This window comes from Bubalus kerabau, chromosome 7 (genome assembly GCF_029407905.1).
Source record: "Bubalus kerabau isolate K-KA32 ecotype Philippines breed swamp buffalo chromosome 7, PCC_UOA_SB_1v2, whole genome shotgun sequence".
Lineage (NCBI taxonomy): Eukaryota > Metazoa > Chordata > Mammalia > Artiodactyla > Bovidae > Bubalus > Bubalus kerabau.
In genome coordinates this window covers 107,470,824-107,494,576 of record NC_073630.1, presented here as the reverse complement: position 1 = coordinate 107,494,576, position 23,753 = coordinate 107,470,824, and the positions used below count along the sequence as shown (strand labels likewise).

The 23,753-nt window shown below is 49.2% G+C and overlaps 1 protein-coding gene and 1 long non-coding RNA gene across 2 annotated transcripts in view; one reads left to right on the top strand and one right to left on the bottom strand.

Moving 5' to 3' along the window:
* The first annotated feature begins 8,337 nt into the window (after positions 1-8,337).
* Positions 8,338-11,288, top strand: LOC129657310 (uncharacterized). The gene is made up of 3 exons (XR_008716664.1): positions 8,338-8,452; positions 8,636-8,732; positions 11,024-11,288. It is a non-coding gene; the product is annotated as an uncharacterized LOC129657310 (long non-coding RNA).
* Positions 11,289-15,966: 4,678 nt separating this feature from the next.
* The window catches only part of C7H4orf50 (chromosome 7 C4orf50 homolog), a 68,133-nt gene continuing 60,346 nt past the window's right edge, over positions 15,967-23,753 (bottom strand). The window contains exons 11-13 of the mRNA XM_055587423.1: positions 22,584-22,632; positions 20,814-20,935; positions 15,967-16,383 (exon numbers count right to left, since the gene is read on the bottom strand). Of these exons, the coding sequence (XP_055443398.1) occupies positions 16,138-16,383; positions 20,814-20,935; positions 22,584-22,632 (417 nt within the window). The 3' untranslated portion in view covers positions 15,967-16,137. The remainder of the gene's footprint in view (positions 16,384-20,813; positions 20,936-22,583; positions 22,633-23,753) is intronic.

Genomic DNA, 23,753 nt, shown 5'->3' with positions numbered 1-23,753 from the left:
ATGCCAATGAATTTGCTCTGCTTTGTTGCTGACAGCGTGAATGGTGAGGCCACGCCAGGTGTATGTGACTTTGTATCCAAATGCTCGACATCTAGGAAGAGCTCATGCTACCTGAGGCTGAGCCCATAGAGGCCAACCCCCTGATCATTTTCCACTTGATTTTTATAATGGGACACTAGCTTTGTTTGGGGTTACCAGGTATCCAACCAACAGACTGTACTCCTTTTCCTGTGCAGCCAATTATGGCCATGTGACTATGTTCTGAACTTCAGACAATATCAGCAGAAGACGCCTAAAGGGCTCCTTAGGGAGTCACTTCTCCTACTACTCCATGACCGAAAATAACATATTTTCTTTTTTGTTTTTGGCTATGCTGGGTCTTTGTAGTTGCAGCGCATGGGTTTCTCATTGTGGCGGCTTCTCTTCTTGCTGAGCACAGGCTCTAGGCGTTGGGCGCAGTAGTCATGGCTCAGGAGTTGTGGTGCACAGGCTTAGTTGCTCTGAAGGACGTGGCATCTTCCCAGGTCAGGGATTGAACCCATGTCTGCTGCATTGGTAGGTGGACTCTTTAGCACTGAGTCACCAGGAAAGCCCAATGATAACCTATCTTCTGCTTCCTGGAACTTTGACTTAATGGCTGACACTACAGCAACCATCTCAGATCATGAGGTGACTTTGAGAACGGAAGTTTGGATCTGAAATGTTAGAGAATAAAGAAGGATCATGTAGACCATTCAGGTATGACCTAAATCAAATCCCTTATGATTATACAGTGGAACTGATAAATAGATTCAAGGGATTAGATCTGATTGACAGAATGCCTGAAGAACTATGGACAGAGGTTCGTGACATTGTACAGGAGGCAGTGACCAAGACCATCCCCAAGAAAAAGAAATATAAAAAGGCAAAATGGTTGTCTGAGGAGGCTTTACAGATAACTGAGAAAAGAAGAAAAGCTAAGGGCAAAGAAGAAAAGGAAAGATATACCCATCTGAATGCAGAGTTCCAAAGAATAGCAAGGAGAGATAAGAAAGCCTTCCTCAGTGATCAATGCAAAGAAATAGAGGAAAGCAATAGAATGGGAAAGACTAGAGATCTCTTCAAGAAAATTAAGAGATACCAAGGGAACATTTCATGCAAAGATGGGCACAATAAAGGACAGAAATGGTGTGGACCTAACAGAAGCAGAAGATATTAAGAAGAGGTGGCAAGAATACACGGAAGAACTATACAAAAAAGATCTTCACGACCCAGATAATCACGATGGTGTGATCACTCACCTAGAGCCAGACATCCTGGAATGTGAAGTCCAGTGGGCCCTGGAAAGCATCACTACAAGCAAAGCTAGTGGAGCTGTTGGAATTCCAGTTGAGCTATTTCAAATCCTAAAAGATGATGCTGTGAAAGTGCTGCACTCAATATGCCAGCAAATTTGGAAAACTCAGTAATGGCCACAGGGCTGGAAAAGGTCAGTTTTCATTTCAATCCCAAAGAAAGGCAATGCCAAAGAATGCTCAAACTACCGCACAATTGCACTCATCTCACACACTAGTAAAGTAACGCTCAAAATTCTCCAAGCATGCTTCAGCAATACATGAACCATGAACTTCCAGATGTTCAAGCTGGATTTAGAAAAGGCAGAGGAACCAGAGATCAAATTGCCAACATCCGCTGGATCATCAAAAAAGCAAGAGAGTTCCAGAAAAACATCTATTTCTGCTTTATTGACTATGCTAAAGCCTTTGACTGTGTGGATCACAATAAACTGTGGAAAATTCTGAAAGAGATGGGAATATCAGACCACCTGACCTGCCTCTTGAAAAACATGTATGCAGGTCAAGAAGTAACAGTTAGAACTGGACATGGAACAACAGACTGGTTCCAAACAGGAAAAGGAGTACATCAAGGCTGTATATTGTCACCCTGCTTATTTAACTTATATGCAGAGTACATCATGAGAAACACTGGGCTGGAAGAAGCACAAGCTGGAATCAAGATTGCTGGGAGAAATATCAATAACCTCAGATATGCAGATGACACCACCCTTATGGCAGAAAGTGAAGAGGAACTGAAGAGCCTCTTGATGAACATGAAAGAGGAGAGTGAAAAACTTGGCTTACAGCTCAACATTCAGAAAACGAAGATCATGGCATCTGGTCTCATCACTTCATGGCAAATAGATGGGGAAACAATGGAAACAGTGAAAGACTTCATTTTTTTGAGTTCCAAAATCACTGCAGATGGTGATTGCAGCCACGAAATTAAAAGACACTTGCTCCTTGGAAGAAAAGCTATGACCAACCTAGACAGCATATTAAAAAGCAGAGACATTATTTTGTCAACAAAGGTCCGTCTAGTCAAAGCTATAGTTTTTCCTATAGTCATGTATGGATGTGAGAGTTGGACTATAAAGAAAGCTGAGCGCTGAATGATTGATGCTTTTGAATTGTGGTGTTGGAGAAGGCTCTTGAGAGTATCTTGGACTGCAAGGAGCTACAACCAGTCCATCCTAAAGGAAATCAGTCCTGAAAATTCATTGGAAGGACTGATGCTGAAGCTGAAACTCCAATACTTGGGCCACCTGATAGGAAGAACTGACTCATTTGAAAAGGCCCTGATGCTGGGAAAGATTGAAGGTGGGAGGAGAAGGGGACGACAAAGGATGAGATGGTTGGATGGCATCACCAACTCAATGGACGTGAGTTTTAGTAAACTCCGGGAGTTGGTGATGGATAGGGAGGCCTGGCGTGCTGCAGGTCATAGGGCCGCAAAGAGTGGACACGACTGAGCGACTGAATTGAACTGAAATGAACTGAACTGAACTGAGTGATGCCCGTGGGCCCCTCTGAGATCTTTGAATGCTCAGCCCTGAAGTACATAAAGAAGCTTCTACTTCATTTAAGCCATCATTATTTTGGAATTCATTATATGCATCCAAACTCATTTTTAATTGAAACACTCTCCCTTGCATGTTAGGACCCATCCTGGTCTCAAGGTCATAGGCGGACTTGGAAGCTTGAATTGGAAAAAGTCTGAGTTACTTTTATATCAGCTATGCTGATTAGTTTTCCTTCCCATCTTCCCAGTTCTCAGGGCTTATAGCCCAGATTCTGCCCCTGATAACTTCCTATCAGATCAAGGCATCACACTTTCTTATACTTATCCAGCCTCTCCTCCTCAGGGCCAGGAAAGAGGTCTGTTCCCTGCCTCCAGAAGCTTCCATGTAATGAAGGATATAGTTTATCCCATCCCCTTATTCCTGCTCCTAGTCCTTCAGGCTTCCTCTTCTTGGAAACCCCAGCTCACTCATTTTCTCATTATTCCCAAGAGGAGTGACTCATGGTTTGGGTTGAATAAGACTCAAATTGTCATGGCTCACAAAAAGAAATAAAACTGAACTTGCTAAGGGGTCATTGTGGGAGGAAGAATTATATGTTCCTCTCGTTGTATTCACCGCACATGTACTGTTTATATGACCCAAACCTGTACCCCATGAAAAACTCTCCTCTGCATTTCAACGCACAGAAGGAGTACCATGCAATGTGGGAATCAGGAATCCCAGGTCCCAGGCCCAGCTCTATCCCTGACTTCCTGTGTGGCAAAGGGAGCCACGCTCCCCTTCTCTGAGCCTTGATGCCCTCATCTATAAAGCAAGGGCCCTCAAAGTCATCAGTGCATTTTATCCCTCTGCTCCCAAATCTGCCAGATGAAATTTCCCCTGTGCTAGTGAGCACCTTCTTCACAAAATACAAATGTTCCTAGAAACTGTCAGTCATTCACTACATAGTATGAAGTACTAATAGTTAAACAAGGTGACTTTTCTCCTGCTGCTGCTGCTAAGTCACTTCAGTTGTGTCCAACTCTGTGTGACCCCATAGATGGCAGCCCACCAGGCTCCCCTGTCCCTGGGATTCTCCAGGCAAGAACACTGGAGTGGGTCGCCATTTCCTTCTCCAATGCATGAAAGTGAAAAGTGAAAGTGAAGTCGCCCAGTCGTGTCCGACTTTTAGCGACCGCATGGACTGCAGCCTACCAGGCTCCTCCATCCATGGGATTTTCCAGGCAAGAGTACTGGAGTGGGGTGCCATTGCCTTCTCCTCCTAACAGTATGGAAAAGCCATCTGTACTGAATGCATTGACATGATCATTCTGAGGGAGGGAGGAAGGTTATGATTATGAAATAAAGGAAACTGTGGAATGAGGAACTGAGGCTCAGAGAGAATACATCCCCTTAGGTCCCATAGCCAGTTAGATTCAGTACTAGTATTACAGTCTGTCTCATTCCAAGTCTTTGTCCACTATCCTGCAAACCAATACTTGGAGAAAATCGCCATAATACAAGAAATACAAATATTAAGCTGAGAAAAGATGTCACCCTATGTATAAGGTGAAATTTATGGCCTTAATAATAATGGCACAGATAAGGCATCTGTATTAAATGAGTAAGACAGATGGTGTGTAGTAAATAGCAATCCTTCCAAAGGAAAAAGTCCAGAGATGAAGAATGAGTATGAAGTTTCCCTGCCCCCCACCCTCACACCTCTGCCTCTTTCTCCATCCCTGCCTGTGACATCTTTACCCTCTGACCCACCTTCCTTCCATCCCAGACCCCCCAGAAATGCCTGGGCTCTTTACTTCTTCAGCAGCTAAAGGCAAAAGTCCCAGTGCAGGAGAAGTAGGGGTTGGGAGGAGACCTGGGTTCGAATCCAGCCCCCTCTTCTGCTGAATCACTTCCTTCCCAACCCCCCCACCCCAAGGCAAACATGAAAAGGACAGTAATATTTCTCATCCAGCAAGGTTTGGATCTTGTGTGTGCTTAGTCATGTCCGACTCTTTGCAACCCCATGGAGTGTAGTCTGCCAGGCTCCTCTGTCCATGCAATTCTCCAGGCAAAAATACTGAAGCAAGCTGCCATTTTCTACTCCAAGGGACCTTCCCAACTCAGGCACTGAACCCTCATCTCTTGTGTCTCCTGCATTGGCAGGTGGATTCTTTACCATTGCACCACCTGGGAAGCCTGTGCCCTAGAAACAACCAGATATGGTAAAATAGGTGCTGGGAGCACCACTGAAAGAAAATCGAGCAACTAATTCATTCATTCAATAAACATTAATTGAACCCCTAGTAGACACTCGGCACAGTTCTAGGCACTGGGGATGCGGCTGCAGAAAAAAACAAAACAGTGTTGGGGGCAATAGGAGGTGGTCAGATCCTGGATAAATTCTGAAGGTAGAGCTGACAGGGTTTGCTGATCTGAGGATACGCACACACACACACACAGCAGGAGGAGGAGGAGGAGGAAGAGAAGAGAGAGCACAGAAGTGAAGCTCACTTTGCAGCATTTTTGCTCTACTGAATCCTGTAAGGAGCCAGCACAATCACACCTCCAAATCCTGAGAAGGCTGGTGACGGGCCCAGGGCACCTCTGAGGGAGGAAGGCAGAGCAGGACTAAATATAGGAGGATTGAAGTCTGTACAGGAAGCAGCTGGGCCCTGGGGCCCCTGCCCCGGGATTGCTCAGCCAGGCGACAACCACCCCGAACCTGGCTGCCGGTGGGAGGGAGGCTCCAGGCCTGGGACTTCAGGAAACATCCCTTCTCACTCCACCTCCTCTTCCTTAAGGGAACTTTGGAGGAAATACTTCAACTTCCTAAAAGATCAGGGGCCGAAAAATAAAATACCACCTGGCTCCTTTGGGGAATGGACTTGATTTGGTCATTCTTTTCTGCATGTCTCAGTTTAGATGTGTTTGGAAAAGGAAAGCCAGGTGTTTCTAGGAGGCAGAGCAGGGAGGAAGGAGACAGTGAGAAGAGACAGAAAGGGACTTCCCAGGAGGTCCAGTGGCTCAACCTCTGCACTTGCACTGCAGGGGGGACGGGTTCGATCCCTGGTGGGTAACTGAGATCTCACATGCGGTGTAGCCCAGCCCAAACAAACAAAACAAAACAGGGACTTCCCTGGCGGTCCAGTGGTTAAGAATCTGTGCTTCCAATGCAGAGGGCATGGGTTCGATCCCTGACTGGGGAACTAAGATCCTGCATGCCACATGGCAGAGCCAAGGGGGGATAAAGCGAGAAAGACAGAAAGCGAGCAGAGATGGGCGCTTTGACACTTGAGGGTGACTGTTCCATGTTCTACGAGGTCCTTAGCCCTTACTCCACTGAGGGTACACGAAGTTTGGTTTCACTTGGACATATTTTATATCCACATGAAGATACTCGAGGAGAGGCAAAGGAGGGTGGCAGAGGGAGCAGAAAGCTGCCATGTGCCTCCTGTGAAGGGCACTCTTTGCACATCCCGTCGCTTTCCGTCTTGATCGCCGTCACACGTGAGACATGCCCAAGTCCGGCTGTGAGGGTGTAGTAGTTGGGATGTTTCTGATCGGTTCTTCCTCCTCTTGCCCATGACCTTGAAACACTGGGGAGTGGGCAGAGGAGTCCATTTCCCCTCTCACTGATGTTCTACCTGTTCACACGACTCGCTGTGGCCATTGGAGTATGGTTCTGGGCATATTCCAGTGTTAAGAGGCACTGATGCCCCATCCACCCTCCTGTGTGCCACCGGAAGACCATGAATTCCCGGAATTCAAAGGGGAACGTGGTGATGGGTGCCACAGGCCTGAATCCAGCCTCAGCCTACAGCAGAGCTGCCCTGCTGAGCCCAGCCTGGTCAGCCAAACAGCAGCCCGCCATAGACCTGAGAGTGTGAGCATGGACATGGTGGTAGCTGAGTTTGGGCTGGTTTGTTATCCGGCGATATTGAAGCAACAGCTGATCAACACAGACAGGTTAAGTGACTCCCTTAGGGACACACAGCTATTAAGCAGCAGCCCTGTAACTTCCTTACCTAGTGCTCCTTCCCTCCCCTCAGGGTCGGGGCTGGGGTATAGAAGTTAGATGATCCTAGGTAGGACCCAGAATTCAGGGCTCAGACTCCTTGGGGGTAAAAAAGGAAGAAATTCATGGCCATTCCTAATGATGGAGTGAACAGAAACCACCATCCTGTTGAGGGCTGCTCCCAGGCCAGGCTCAGGACAGCTTGGGCTCTTGAGTCAGGCTCAAAGATGCACGGGGCCAGGAACAGCCCTGCAGCACTTGGCAAGCTGGAGAGCTGCACAGGTAAGGCCTTGGGGCCTCCCTGACCCCTCCAAGACCTGCTGACCTCAGCCTGCTGACGTGGCACCTCTGGGTCTGAGTCGGCAAAAATCAGGTGCTGAGACTGGTCTGGAGCATTTGCGCAGAATCACAAAAAAATGCCCATTCCACGTGGCTCCAGCCCACAGCCCTCTGTGTGATCTTGTAAATGGCACTACTTCTTCTAGACAGGCATGGTCTCCTGGCAAGAAGAGACAGCAAGGGGATTTGACCCCCTTTGGCCCCTGGACTATATACTTGGTTCAGTACACAACATGAACAACTAGACCAGCAGCCCTGGAAGAGGTGGATGGTTGGCTGTTTGGCTCTGCTGCCTGACCATGGACCCCACACTCCCAGCTGGTGGGCCTGGATCCTGCTCTGCTGATCATACCCAGGGCAGGCTCTGCTGCCTGACCATGGACCCCACACTCCCAGCTGGTGGGCCTGGATCCTGCTCTGCTGATCACACCCAGGGCAGCACCTGGACACAGTTCGACCTTAGTGTTGACATGTGTCCGATGAATAAACCATCAGTAACAATAGGGATGCTTTTGAACTGTGTTAGAGAAGACTCTTGAGAGTCCCTTGGACTGCAAGGAGATCCAACCAGTCCATCCTAAAGGAGATCAGTCCTGGGTGTTCATTGGAAGGACTGATGCTGAAGCTGAAACTCCAATACTTTGGCCACCAGTGCGAAGGGCTGACTCATTTGAAAAGACCCTGATGCTGGGAAAGATTGAGGGCAGGGGGAGAAGGGGACGACAGAGGATGAGATGGCTGGATGGCATCACTGACTCGATGGACATGGGTTTGGGTGGACTCCAGGAGTTGGTGATGGACAGGGGGGCCTGGCGTGCTGTGGTTCATGGGGTCACAAAGAGTCGGACATGACTGAGCGACTGAACTGAATGATAGGGAGTTGTATATTGAGGCCATTGAGATTTAACCCATCGCCTTCTGTCTGTAGTCTTCCCTGTGTGTTGTGTGTGTGTGTGTGTGTGTGTGTGTGTGTGTGGTGGAGGATATGGACTCTGGGGTCTTGTCCAGTGTGAGGCAAACACCAGGGGGTCCTAGTCCCCAGGATGAGGGTAGCAGAAGCCACAGCAGCAGCTGGAAGCAGTGAGCCCTGCCCCCAACTCTCTCCACCTCCAGCCTCACACCTGCTTCCCGTTGCTCAATTACTCTCAGCTGCCAGCCGTCAGAGCCCCACGCTTTGGAGCGGAGCCCTGGAGGGCTTGGGGGCCCTCGGGAGCTTTTGGCGGCGATTTATAGCCAAGGGGAGAATTGATGTGCCTGCCTGTGGGGGAGGGCTGCAGGTGGGTGGGGGAAGGGAGAGTGGGGAGTAGAGAGAGGGAGGGGGTTGGGAGGAGTAATGGAGGGATTAGCTCTGGGCAGTAATCCAAGCGGCGGGGCATCCCTGAGCCAGGCAGAGTGGCAGAGAGGCAGGGCTTAGGAGCATAGAAGGCTGGCACCCCTTCTGAGAGCTTTGTCCCCTACAGGCCAAGAAAACTTAACACCAGGGGTGTCTATGTGGTCTCACCTTAAAGGGCGAGTGATGATGCTGTGAGCCCAAGGAGCTGTGAGAACCCCGTGAAGGTGGGTGTGGCCCATGGCACAGATGGGGGCACAAAGCAGCTTCTTTTTTTAAACTTTATTTTCTATTAGATTTTATTTTTTTAAATTCAGGTTGCTCTTGGTCTTTGTTGCAGCGAGCGGGGAGGCTACTCTTTGTTGCAATGCCCAGTCTTCTTATTGGGGTGGTTCTTCTCATTGCGGCACTCGGGCTCATTAGTCATGGTTCTCGGGACCTAGAGTGTGGGCTCAGTAGTTGTGGCGCACGGGCTTTAGTTGCCCACGGCATGTAGGATCATCCCAGACCAGGGATGGAACCTGTGTCCCCTGCATTGGCAAGTGGATTCTTATCCACCACGCCACCAGGGAAATCCAGGAAGCAGCTTTCATGAGATGTCCCTCCCTCTGTAGCCCACATGGTTGAGCAGGTGTCCTCCTAGGGACACGAGCCACTGTTTACCCCTCTTCCACTGTACAGAGACCCTCAGAATGAGTCCCCTAGGAGGTCAGAGCTTGAAGGAAAATTCTCTAGTCTGCTTCCTTTCACTGGAGATTCAGTGCACTCAAACCCATGTTATTCCCCCCTTTTGCCTTGACCACCGGGAAGCTCAGAACTCATTTTTTTCCCATTCAATTCTCATAGCTGCCCACAACCTCACTGTGGGGCATATAGTTATTCTCTCCTACCATCAATTATTATTTGGCCTTAAGTTTTCACTCTGTAATACAGATTATTTTTAAAAAATTTATTTACTTACCTTTATTTTTGGCTCTACTGGGTCTTCACCACTGTGTGCAGGCTTCCTGGTATCCATGTCTGTTACTTAAGTCTCTCTAACTCCTTGGATGGAGACAGGGACATACATGGGGCGAGGTGGATCACACAGGTACATGTGTGAGGACCTGTGTGTCACGCTCTGGGATTCAAGGTCCAATGGAGGAAAAACTAATTTCAGAGTCAGAGCCAGACAGACTGGGGCTCAGTTCCAGGGCTCTACCTGTCTGGGTTATCTGTGAACCTCAGTTTTCTCAGGTGCATAATGGGGATAAACCACCATTCTTCACAAGCTGATCAGTGAGGAATTTCAGAGATACACCGCATAAAAGCCATGAGTGCCCAGTGCCTGGGGTGGCGATGGCTGGTATCTGGTCAGTGGGGGGCACTGTGTTTTATGCAATTCCAGGAATGGGAAGACACGCTGAGCCTTGACTTTAGCAGGTAGAGAACTTAAAAGCAGCAATGACAGTAATAATATCTTGCACAATGAGCTGAGTTCTGTGCACTAAACTGTCTCCCTAAGATACGAGGTCCTTTAAATGTCCCCATTTTATAGATGAGAATACTGAGGTCCCGAGGGGCCCAAGGTCACACAGAAAGGAAATGGCAGGTGGACTTTTGAGGCCAGAGCCTGCTCTGTTGCACCCTGGAACTGCTCTCAGGGAGGATAGGTTAGGCAGAGCGGACAGGAGGGCAAGTGCTATGGGCGTGTTGGTCACCCTGTGGATGGAACAGAGGGTAGATAAAGCTGGAGGAATTGTCGGTCGGATCCCTGAAGGGCTGAACGTCAGCATCTGAGGCTGGGCTGGTCCTGCAGATTCAGACTCACTGGGGGTTGGAGGGGGAGAAGCAGCTCAGGAAATTATTTTCCATGCTTACCAGTAATTTCTGTATTTTTGAAAACATTTTCTCTGGATGGCGGGGAATGTTGGCTTTCTACTTGAAGGCATACCAGCAAGTTAAACTTGAAAATAACATCAACACCACAAGCAGTTACGATGCAGGCATCTAGCCTCTGCTTAATCCTTCTGGGATACACTTTGGGAGGTGAATTTGTTACTGTCATCAGAAGAAGGAAATTGAGGCACAGAGTGGGCAAGCAGCTTGCTCAAGGTCACACAGCTGATGATGGCAGAGCTGCACAGCTCATACTGAACGGCCCACGTTAGATCTGTTCATTTTTAACAAGTGTCAAATGAAGCAAGAAGGACTGGCCCAAGCAGCAGAAATGAGCTTCCTTGTGGTTGATGAACAGGGGCTTTTAAGAAGTGAGAGATACCAGCCCAGCCTGCCTCCTGAAGACCTGGACAAAGATACCCTCAAAGCTGTGGGGAAGCTTTCCAGGAATAGGCAGACCAAGGAGAAGGACCAAAGATCCTGGAAGAAACAGCAGCAGTTCCCGCACAGGAATTGAGCTCCTGTGACCGTCAGTGTTGAAAAGCTCCTGGCAGGCTCCTTACAGCCCTGGACAAGCTTGGCTGTATCACCACACACAGACCCTGAGCAGCACCCTCACTGTCTCCCAATCTCCTTGCAGATGTTCCTCCGAGAGCCTTTGCAGTCCTAAGCCCTGTCTCCACCTGTGCCACCAGCATCGGCATCCTCTCCTCGTCACCCTCGACTTCCCTGATTCCTCCTCATTCCTGTTCTTCACGTCACCCTCATGGAGAGGAAACAACAGCAGCATTCCTGGCGTTCTCACCATGTGCCCTCTTTTTAGTGCTTTTCCTCACTCACTCACTCACACCCACCCTAGGTTGTGTCCCCATTGTACAGATGAAAAAACTGAGGCATAGAGAGGTAAGGTGAGGGGAGGAGCCAAACAGGGCGGGTGTGCTCAGGTCCTGGGCCACCTGCCTCCCAGCATCAGAGCGAAAAAAGGAGGGATGCGCCTGCAGAATGGAAACCCGGATGGTCCCTCCCTGAGGTCAGGAAGCGGGTGCTGTCCACTGAGCTGTCTCCCCAGTCCAACGTCCCCCCTCCTCCTGAGGACAGGGCCCTGTCTGTCTAGTTCACCACCTGAAGCCACGCCGGCCCATCCATGGCAGGGGCTCAGACAGGAAAGGCTAAATTGAAAGAGCACATCCTTGAGTGCATGACGACAGGGACCGCCAAGCGTCGCGAGGGCGGGTGAAAGCCAAGCAGCTTCAGAGTGGGGCGGGGAGTGGGGGTGGGCAGGGCTCTCAGAGTGACAAAAGCTTCTCTGCTCTGACCCAGAAATTCCAGATTCCAGGAATCTGTCCTCAGATGAATTGATACATGAGCAAAGAGATGGATGGGCAAGCATCGTCGTGACAATCCTGGATTTAACAGCAAAAGATCAGAAACAAGGCACATGTCCATTGAAGCAGGGCTGTCCACACAATGGAAAACAGTGCAACTGTTCTTTAAAATATGGTTTTTGTGTTTTTTTTTGCTATACTACTCAGCTTGCAGGATCTTAGTTTCCTGACCAGGGATTGAACCCGGGCCCGGGCGGCAGTGAAGGCACCAAGTCCAATCACACGGGCACGGTGCATGCGTGCTAAGTTGCTTCAGTCATATCTGACTCTTTGTGACCCCATGGACTGTAGCCCACCAGGCTCCTCTGTCCATGGGATTCTCCAGGCAAGAACACTGGAGTGGGTAGCCAGCCCTCCTCCAGGGGATCTTCCTGACCCAGGGATCGAACCCACACTTCTTATGTCTCCTGCATTGGCAGGCGGGTTCTTTACCATGAGCGTCACCTGGGAAGCACCCTAACCAGTGGACCACCAGAGAATTCCCAACAGTGCAACTGTTTAGAAAATGAATGAGAAATTTATGTTCTCATGTGGAATTATCACCAAGCTGTAGGAACTGAAATAAGCAAAGCACAGGCCAGAGTGTGTAATAATGCTCCATCAGGATGGAAGAGGGGTGAGCACACGTGGGAGGTGACCATGCAGAATATACAGAGTGTCTCTGGAAGGAGTCTTAAGAAGCTGGGCTCGCGTTTGCCTCTTGGGAGGGGAGCCCGGAACAGGGGTGGGAAGGAAACTTGCACCATGCAGACTTCTGCGCCTTCTGAATTTTGAAACATGAAAATGTCTTCCCTATACCAACAAACAGGAGATGCAAGAGACATGGGTTTGATCCCTGGGTCAGGAAGGTCCCTTGGAGGAGGATACGGCAACCCACTTCAGCATTCTTGCTAGGGAAATCCCATGGACAGAGGAACATGGTGGGCTATAGTCCATAGGGTCGCAAAGAGTCGGACATGACTGAAGTGACTTAGCATGCATGCACACTAACAACCCTTGTAAAATCACACAGGAAACTCATAATAGTATTGCAAAAAAAGCATCACTTTTCACTGGGGGACTGTAGAAAGATGTTTTACCCATCCACCTCCCATCTCCAACCCCCGACACACCCCTAGCCTTTGCCTGTGTGATTGCCCCTACTCACAAAGCCTCCCTCCCTGGCCAAGCTCTACTCACCTCCAGGGCCCACCTCAGTCATCACTTCCTCCAGGAAGCCCTCCCTGACCCCTCCCTCGATGGTCAGCCACAGCTTTGCGCCCCTGGCCCCTGCATGCTCCCTGCCACACCCTGCTTATGCCACTCCATCTGCTCCATCTGTGCAACCGTCCCCCCAGGAGCCTGGAGGATGGGGACCTAGAGTGAGACTCCTGACACCCGGCCCCCAGCTTCTCATCTGCCCCAACAGGCAGGTGCTCAGGGAAATATTTGCTCAATAGATCGCTTTGACATAGGAACAAAATGCCTCCCAGAAGGGCACGGCAGTGAACGGCAGTTAATCAGGTGCAGGGAGAGATTGCACCGAATGCTTGTACTGCCTGGCCACCAGCCAATCCAACTCTCTCATCGGATTTGCCTAAAAGCCCAGGTGGGGCCTGTTCACAGGAGTCGGGGTGGGATGTGCACTTACCTTGCTGTGTGCAGGGCTCCCGTTCTGCATAGCTCGGCCGGGCTTCACCAAGAAAGCCATGGCTGCAGCTTGCTGACAGCCATGTGATGAATTGCTTTCCGCAGAGGCGGCCAGGCTGGCCCATCTGGCTCGTCTCCAGAGGCCTTGGGTCATTCCTGAAGCGTGGGGCGGCCTGAGCCAGCTCCAGTGGGTCAAGTTCCTGCCTGACCTTGCTTGGTCACCCTGGGAAGGTCCTGTCCCCAGCCTGGGAAGTTTTGACCAAGCTGGGCCCTGGTCCCATCAGGTCCACCTGGGGCGTCAGGGGAACATAGGGTCCCTTCCAAGGGCTGGAATCTATGGTTCAGGCCAGAAAGTTTCCAGAGTCTGCCCTCGCAAAAGTGCCACAGGGAGGAATCACCATACAAAGCAGTGACCCAGTGCGAGGAGATCCAAAGTGCGACTCCAGGTGGGACTCCTGGCTCAGGGTACTAAGTGGCTCCTGTCTTCAGACTGTGATTTATTATGGAATCATCGGGTTACGCTGCCAAGACTGCTGTGACTTCTTTAATGGATTTTCCCCCATGGCCTCTCTGTTGAGGCCCCGAACATGAGCAGTGGCGGAAGGAGGCACTCAAGGACACCAATGTCTGAACCTGGCGGGAGTGTCTGGGAACCAGAAATGGCCTTGACTGCCTCCGGCGGGCTTGGTCCTGCAGCTCAGCTGGCTGCTCACCCCAACGTCACCCGGTTCCCAGCTTGTCTTGAGCATAGTCCCAGTGCTCAGAGTGAATGGCATTGTTCCAGAAAAAAAGCAGGAAGAGGGCAAAAGAGGCGAGCGCAAACCAGCGTAGTGAAGGTCTCTGCAGGATGCCACACAATCGGCAGTCACGGGGTGGCGGGGCTGGTTCAGATCATGAAGGTGAGGACGACATTCCAATCTGGGGACTCGGTGTGTGATGGGGCCATCTTCCAGGAGGTCCTGGAGGCTGGAGACAGGCATCTGCTTTCTTCCTGTTTCCCAGCACCTCCCCGAGGTCCCGGCGCTCACGTGGCAGTTAAATCAAATGCTTACTGAACAAATGAATGGGTGGATCCGTGGGTAAACCGATCCAAGGAACCGTGGATGATCGTGATGACCCATGACACATCCCCTGGGCTAATGAAGACTGTAGCAGCCTGGTGAGCCGATGCTCGCTCTCAGAGGTGCTTTTCTTATGTCTTGATGGCCTCCCAGGGTTCCTCAAAATCAATCTATTCATTTCCATCCTTGTGCTCTGGTTAGGCACCTGGGGTGTTAACTTCGAGGAAGCTGGGTGAGGCTGTGTGGGAACTCTTTGCATTGTTCATCTCAGCATAAAAAGCGAAAATACATTAAAATAAAATCAATAGGTTTTGCGTACTGCTCCAGGAGCCCTTGGTTTCCTGTCCTGGTCCTTCCTTGGCCTCCCATGACAGCTGCTTCCAGGTGGGAACAGAGTTAGGAGGGTAACTCTGACCTTCCCTCCAGCCCCTCCCAAGGAGAGAGACGATGTCTCTGATTGGTGAGCCGGGGGCACAGGGTCTGGGCTAACGTGACCCGAGCCCCCTCGCCTCTTCTTCTACCCCTGGGTCCTACACCCAGGTCAGGACAGGGTCTCCTTCCCGGAGGAGGTAAGTGGTGCTGGGTAGGGATGAGGCAGCGACTCTTAGCACCTGGCCTGGCAAGGGGCTGCCCCACCTGCTTCCCCTCTGGTTGCACACTGGGAAGTTTCATGCCTCAGACTTTGGCTCCTGCTGTTCCCTCTTACTGTAAGACCCTTCCCCACCTCACCCATGTATTCAGCACCTCGTTGGGCTTAGGGACTCTGCTCAGCCATCCTTTCTGAATGACTTCCCATTCCCCCAAGCCAGGCAGAACTAGCCCTTGCCTTGTCTCATGTCCCAGGGCACACTTAACCACGAGTGCATGGTGAAATGTTTACACCTGCATCTCTCTGTTGCCCTGTGAGCCCCCAGGGCAGGGACCAACGAGACCTCACTTCCTTCTCCCTCATATCGTATTGCCTGGCATACGCTGGATTCCACAAATATCTGTTGAATGAATGGACTTATCGGAAAGTTCTAAGTGGTTTTAATGTTCAAAAATGTAAAAGAGATAATGACTTCAATCAAGCATCTCCTTTGGTAGACAAAAATCTTTTAAAACGTGGGGAGGGGCCTCAGGCAGGAACGTAACCAAACAGTTCTCTGCAGCTGACAAGGTTAGGAGCTATTAGGTCAGGTCAGGACCTCCCAACCCGGCACTGCTGACACCCGGGGGGGACGACTCTTTTTGTTTTCGGAGGCTATCCCAGGCACTGGAGGGTGGTGAGCAGCATCTCTGACTTCTACCTGCTAGATGCCAGCAGCAGCTTCCCAGTTGTGACAACAAAAATACTGACATTGTCAAACTTTGCCCTGGGGGTGGGGATGGGGGTGGGGGATGGGGATCACACCCAGTGGAGAGCCACTGGGCCAGCCACTTGGTAGGTTTGGGAACAGTCGATATTCCCTTTGCTGCCTGGATGTTTGCAAAGCTGCGCTCCTAAGAATTTGCAAGTCCAGTGCATCTCCTGAGCTCTGACAATCACCACAGCTCCCTAAGCCACAGGCAAAGCCACTTGCCACAGAATGAGGGGTTTGATTGCTACCAATTTCTTAAAACGCTCTCTGAAAGTTCTGCTTCAAATTATTTATGGTGTGGAGGAAATGGCCCCCAAAGAGTGCACAGTCCAGTTCTATTTATAACTCCAGTGGTGATTTATTGACCTGGGAAGTGCTGCTGAAGCTTCCTCGAAGCTCTTGGTGCAAAGCCAGGATCCGTGCAGGGCTCGGGAGCTCGGGGGACGGCAGGAGATCATCAGGCTGGAGGCCAGGACAGGACATTCCGCCTTTTTCTTGCAGACATTGCACAGGGAGCCCTGGTTCCATGGTGACGGAAGCCTGGCATATTTCAGGATCAGCCATCAGTCCTGAGGGCAGGGGAAGCTGGAGGCAAGAGCACAATGAAATGGTCTCTGCTTCTAATGTTCATAAAAGCCCCTCTGACCCCACATTTTATCCAAGGAAGAGATGACAATGGTAATGAACATTTATTGAGCACTTTCTGTGCCTGGAAGCTTCTAATACATTTCAGCAAGGCACACGCCATCAGCACTGAGTTATGGATGGAAGCAGAGATGGGGGTGGGGAAGGCTCAAACCCCGGGTCTGAAGGCCTGGGAAGACCGTGACTGGTATCTCTGTAGAGTGATGTCCTCTGTAAATTTTGTGTGTGGTTCACAGTGACAAGAGATGGTGACCTTCTCATTAAAAGGAAGCCAGTGTCCACTGGATGCCAACCTCCTTCCTCCCCTTTTTCATTTTTTCCTCTAAGCTCAACCATAAAATAATTGTGACATGTGACAAATTTAGTTACTGCCCTTCAAAAAATGACCCCGTTTTGCTTCTAGGTCATTAATCCCCTGGTGTCATTTAGAGTTCATTTTCACTATGGGAAGCTCTTACCCAAAGCCGGCCCAGAGAGACGGCTGGCAATCTGTTTTTCTGCAGGGCAGAGAGCTCTGCTCAATGCCTGTTACAACTGAACAGAACCAACGCTGCAGGCGAAATACAATGCTGGGGATGGACGAGGTGTGAGCGTGACCTTCTAGAGAAATCACCCAACAGCTCCCTCCCACTGCCTCATTCTTTTTCCAAATCCACTCAACAAGGCCTCCTATGGGCTCGGTACTGTGTACAGTACTGAACAAAGATATTTACATCAACCGTTCTGTCATCTCACGGTAAACTATCGTGTGGCCTTGAGATCATTCCGGTACAGGAGTTGTTATCCAGAGGCCTTCTATGGTATGGTGAGAACTCTGAGGAAGGCTGAGGAGCACCTGAGAAACCTGGAACCCTCACAGTATTACGATGCGCTTGGGTTGGTCCATTCATTCAATTTATGCTCCAACTCTTTCCTCCAAAGCTTGGCTATCGGTTTCTGCCCAATATCGCTGACTGCAGGCATTGGATGGTGTTTTCTCACATCGAACTCTAGACTGTAACCTCAACGAGGGCAGGAGGGACAACTTTTAACCCCCTCAATGAAGGCCCAGCACAATTTGGACGCATGATGACCAGAGCACCAGCTTGTGAGCCAGGCTGTCCGGGTGGGGACCCCAGCTCTCCAGCCGTGTGACCTGGCTAGTTATCCTCTCTGTGCCACACCTTTACTCACAGTGAAGTGGAATGAATGTTGAGATCTGTTTTGTGGGTTTATAGTGAGTACTGGGGAGAAGGCAATGGCACCCCACTCCAGTACTCTTGCCTGGAAAATCCCATGGATGGAGGAGCCTGGTAGGCTGCAGTCCATGGGGTCGCGAAGAGTCCGACACGACTGAGCGACTTGACTTTCACTTTTCACCTTCATGCATTGGAGAAGGAAATGGCAACCCACTGCAGTGTTCTTGCCTGGAGAATCCCAGGGATGGGGGAGCCTGTGGGCTGCCGTCTATGGGGTCGCACAGAGTCGCACACGGCTGAAGCGACTTAGCAGCAGCAGCAATGAGTACTGGATAAGCTGATGTACTGCACAGCGTATGTAGTCAAGAAATGAAGGCAGGACTTCCTTGGTGTTCCAGTGGTCAAGCATTCGCCTGCCAGTGTAGGAGACATGAATTTGATCCCTGGTTCGGGAAGATTCCACATGCCACGGGGCAACTAAGCCTGTGAACCACGACTACTGAGCCCATGCTCTAGAGCTCTACGGCCACAACTGCAAACACTGAAACCCACAAGCTGTAGAGCCCATGCTCTGCAACGAGAAGCCGACACACTGCAATTCGAGAGTAGTTCCCACTCGCCACAGCTAGAGAAATCTCGAGTGCAGCCACGAAGACCCAGCACAGCCAAAAATAAAGGAACAATAAAGACATAAATGTTAAAAAGATAAATAGGGGCCGGGGCTCTTTCTCATGGTTGTTCTCATCAACATCTTCATTATGATCTCCTAGACTCCCCTCTCCTTCATGCTTCAGCCTCTTTTAATTTCATGCCAGCCCTCCATGCTTTAGGATTGCTCTCCCCTCTGTCTTTGCAGTTATCATTCCCTCTGCCTAAAATGTCCTCTACCTGCCTGTGATAAGGTAGGTCTATGATCAAAAGTCAGGTGTAATTTTCCTAGAAAAAGATCAGAGCTGGAAAGACGTTCTCATTATTAGATAATGAGCCTGTAGACAAGTAATTCAAAATGAAAGCCATCAGTAAAAACAAACAAACAAACAAACTTTAAGGTCAGTCAATAACACAGCTTTCACTTATTGAACACCTCCTGCGTCAGGCAGTATGGTAATTGCATTATGTGCATGATTTCATTGAATTTCCCCAGAGACCCTGAGAGGTAACTATTGGCCCTATTTGTTAGATTAAAAAAATTAATATAAGCATGAAGGCAGGAGAGAAGCCACAGGGAAAAAAACAATAATCATAGGTTGAAATAAAATGCTAAGAATAAGATCAGTTTCCTCCTAAGTAATGGTTGCTATTCTTTTCTCTTGAGCATCTCTTATATTCCAGACACATATTCAACTCTGCTTATCTGATTTTATCCTCATATCAACAGTAGACGTCATTATCCCCATTTTACGGACACAGTAAGTAATCTGCCCAATGTCACACTGAATTACAACTGAGATTTGAACTCAGGCCGGTCAGACTTCAAATCTCATAAGTAAAATAGGTTTTCTCTGGGAAAACAGAGTGCTGCTCTGGCTCCGACTGCATGCTACTAGTCAGCTTCAGTCACGTCCGACTCTTTGGGACCCCAGGGACTGTGGCCCTCAGGCTCCTCTGTCCATGGTATCCTCCAGGCAAGAATACTGCAATGGGTTGCCATACCCTCCTCCAGGGATCTTCTCGACTCAGGGATCGAACCTGGGTTTCTTACGTCTCCTGCATTGGCAGGCAGGTTCTTTACCGCTAGTGCCACCTGGGAAGCCCTGACTCCGACTGGTTTGGACATTCTGGACCAAACCTTGAGTAAATGCAACTAGGAAAGCTGGACAAAATGTAACAAAACATCTACTTGAAAGCATCCGAGAGCCCCCAAAGACTGTGAGGATTCATGGGACTAAAATTCAAGACAGGAGAGAAACCAAGTGTAGCTGGCCCACATTTGAAGGTTGTATCTCCCCTCCAAGTGAAAGGGGAGCCTGTGTGTGAGGGTGACAGCTGAGAAGCACTAACAGAAAGCTAAGCAGAGCTTTTGACAGCCTCATGGGGTGGGCAGGGGCTAGGGGAAGGACACTGATAAACATTACAGGCTTTTGCTTAGAATCCTGAAAGGCTGGGCCCTATGAATAAGAGTGACCAAGAAACAAACAAATCTTATAAGTATGAAACTCATCTCTGAATCAGTTCTGGTGTGAAGAATGGAAAAAGCCCTGTCTGGATGAAGATACTATCAAACAGAATCTCAAAATATGCCTTCACATTTTCTCACACATGATGTCAATGAAGAATAACCAGACACAGAACACACAAAAATAACCAGACACAGAACATAAAAATAACACAGAACAAAAGAGAAAATTAAAAAACAGAGAATAAAAAGAGACTATAAGAGAAACCTGGCAGCTCATATGGTAAAGAATCCGCCTGCAATGCAGGAGACCTCAGTTCGATTCCTGGGTTGGGAAGTTCCCCTGGAGAAGGGATAGGTTACCCACTCCAGTATTCTTGGGCTTCCCTGGTGGCTCAGATGGTAAAGAATCTGCCTGCAATCTGGGAGACCTGGGTTTGATCCCTGGGTTGGGAAGATCCCCTGGAGGAGGGCATGGCAACCCACTCCAGTATTCTTGCCTGGAGAATCCCATGGAAAGAGGAGTCTGGAGAGCTACAGTCCATGGGGTTGCAAAGAGTCGGACACGACTGAGCAACTAAATACACACGTAAGGGAAACCGGGGGGTAGGGGGGTGTTTTGTGGTCACTTTCTAGTTCTTGATCTGGTGATGGCTTTATGAGCATAAATCGCTTCACAGCAATTCATGGAGCTGTATACTTCTGAGTTGTACCCTCTTCTGTATGTGCATTACCTCTGAGCCATCAGGGAAGCCTATATCTTCAATAAAACTGTTTATTTAAGAAATTAAGTGACTGACTTCCCTGGTGGTCCAGTGGTTAAGAATCTGCCTTCCAATGCAGGGGACATGGGTTCAATCCCTGGTTGGGAAATTACAAATCCACATGATGCTGGGCAACTAAGATGGTGTGCCACATACACTGAGCCTGAGCTCTCTGAAGCCCGCTTACCACAACTACAGAGAAGCCTGCGTGCTGCAATGAAAGATCCTGCATGATGCAACTAAGACCCAAAGTAACTGAAAAATAAATCAATATTTAAAAAAAAAAAAATTAAGTGACTGATGTCTTCTCACCTTCAAAGAATCCAGTTGAGCTGTCCATGCTGGCGACTCAGCCTCAGGAACAGGCCAGGTCTCTGAATGCAAAGGTCTCTGCAGGACACTGTCCATTTGGGGATTCAGGAGGCATTTCTGAACTAGAAGAGGGTATGCCCAAACTTCAATCCAGAAATCTATTCTAAAAACCAGCAAGTCTCTGAGCCTTTTCATTCTCTTTCATTCCCAGATCCTTCACCCCATGACAAAGTCCCTCTTTGGAAGGGTGCCTTTGAACTCTATGAGTGCCACACCCACACCCCTCTGATGGTACTCCTGTGGTCTTCAGGTATCCTAGAAAACTGCCTGCCTGCTTCACCATCTACTGCCTGGCTATAAGCTCCTTCAGCACAAGGACCACCACCTCTGCAAGCCAGCTCATCTTTGTAAACCCTACAACACTGATAGGGGCCTGGCAGGCAGCCTTTTAGAAATGCTGAGTGAATAAGTAACTTCATCAATCTGGTACACGTCTTTCTTTCAAGGATGAAGAAGCTGAGCCCAGATGAAGGAGGAGGCTTGCACAAACTAGTGGAAGAAGCAGGACCAGCTAGAATTGATGTGCCTCCAACTGTGAAAACAGATGCCAACCCAGACTGCAGGGATGGAAGCTGAAGGTACAGAAGGGGCGGTCCATCCTGAGCAGCGGAAAACTGGAGCCAGGTCTCTCTTCCTATTTGTTGGCCCCGTGCAACATACCAGGTACTAACATATCTGAAAAAGATCACGTTATCCTCCTTTTAAAGATAAGGGTCCCGGGCTCTGAGAGGTTAATTAACTCATCCAAGATCAACACAGCTGGTAAGAACAGAATCTAGTAATAAGAATCTCTAAGCAAGCAGTTATCAAGAGCAGCTCAGTTGCCTACAGGTAACATTATCCATACTTTCTTCACTTTTATATTGAGCATCTTAAAACAAAATAACCCTAAACACACCCCTAGGAAGCCTCCTCCCCCAGGGCTGACAGTCCACTGCACTGGTAAAATAAGGCTCAGGGAAATTCTTTTCTTTTTAATAATAAGAATAATAGAACGACAAAATCCCACCCATGTTACTATCTAAGTAAGCATTGTTGGTATTTTAGTTTATCTTCTAGCCTAAGCTGCCAGTCATTCACAGATATTCATGTACAGTTATATCAGTGGTGTATGTGTTCACTCAGTCGTGTCTGACTCTTGGTGACCCCACTGACTGTAGCCCATCAGGCTCCTCTGTCCATGGAATTTCCCAGGTGAGAATACTGGAGTGGGTTGCCAGTTTCTTCTCCAGGAGATCTTCCTGACCCAGGAATCAAACCCGGGTCTCCTGCATTGCAGGTGGATTCTTTTACCACAGAGCCACCAGGGAATTCCCTCATAGTTTATAAATAAGAGTTAATTAACAATACCGGAGTTTCCCTGAATAGTTTTTCACTGTTATAAATAACCTGGCATGTATATGCCTGTCCACTGAGCTTTTCCACACATAGAATTATTTATTCAGGATGAATTTCCAGGAGTGAAACTACAGGGCTGCAAAATTTGGCCATTTGGGTATGGCAGTATTTTTCTAACATGTTCTCCTTAAGAGTGAAACAAAAAGGCAAAGCCAAGCAGGAAAGAGAGTGCAAGACAGCAGGCTCTGGTTTCCTTTAGTCGTCTGCACTCGACCGTGGGCGTTTCCCCACCCTGGCCCACCTGTCAGATTGTCTTGCTGGCCTGGACTGGTCTGAGTATGCAGACTCTTCCTAACTGAAAATCGCACTGACCTCTGACAAATGCCGTCATCTCAGACTCGACGTCCAGGTGGTGGCTTGTCTGGAAGAAAAGACATCCCAGCAGTTACTCTGCGTGACACGCGAGGAAAAGCCTTCCACACTTGACTACAACTGGAAAGAGCAGCCCCTGGCCCCTGCAGAAAGTGCATCCTATGGCCAGATCCACTTTCCTGTGTGTGCACACGTGTAGGCAGGGCCCCCACCCTCCTCCACCCAGGACCTTCAGGGGAGTCCAGGATTTGCTCCCAACGATACAGGTGTAAGGGAAAGCTTCCATTTCCTTTATTCAAATTGAATCTCCAAGTGGAGACTGATGAATAGGTTTTAAAAGCTGTTATAAACATAGACAATGTGTTAAAAAGCAAATATATCATTTTGTTGACACACATCTGTATAGTCAAAGGTCTATGGTCTTTCCAGATGTGAGAGTTGGACCATAAAGAAGGCTGAGCACCAAAGAATTGATGCTTTTGAACTGTGGTGTTGGAGAAGACTCTTGAGAGTCCCCTGGACTGCAAGGAGATGAAACCAGTCAATCCTAAATGAAATCAACCCTGAATACTCATTGGAAGGACTGATGCTGAAGCTTAAGCTGCAATACTTGGGCCATTTGATGAGAAGAGCTGACTCACTGAAAAAGACCCTAATGCTGGGAAAGATGGAAAGCAGAAGGAGAAGAGGGTGACAGAGGATGACTTGATTGGATGGCATCCCTGTTGCAATGGACATGAACTTGGGGCAAAGTCCGGGAGATGATGAGGGACAGGGAGGTCTGGCGTGCTGCAGTCCATGGGGTCACAAAGAGTTGGACATGACTTGGCAACTGGACAACAACAAAAAAGGCTGGGAGTGGGGCAGGGTGAGGAGGGCAGCCACACAAGACAGTCTTCAGGAGAAATACTCTCTCTGCATGAAGGTCCTTCCAGCCCCTTGTGAGAGCCGATCACTGAGCTGCTCCTGCGGCCCCTGACTGAGAACCCAGGAATCCAGGTCAGGCTGGACCCAAGTCCCTGCACCACTCCATGGACCAATTGTCCTCCTCTTCCCCACAAGTGCACAGGCTCTGAAAGAGCTGAAGTGGCAGTAGGAACTCAGCTAGTCGGCCTGGCGGCTCCCAATGGGTTCAACAAGAGCAATAGCTGGATCTTCAAGGCAGGTTAG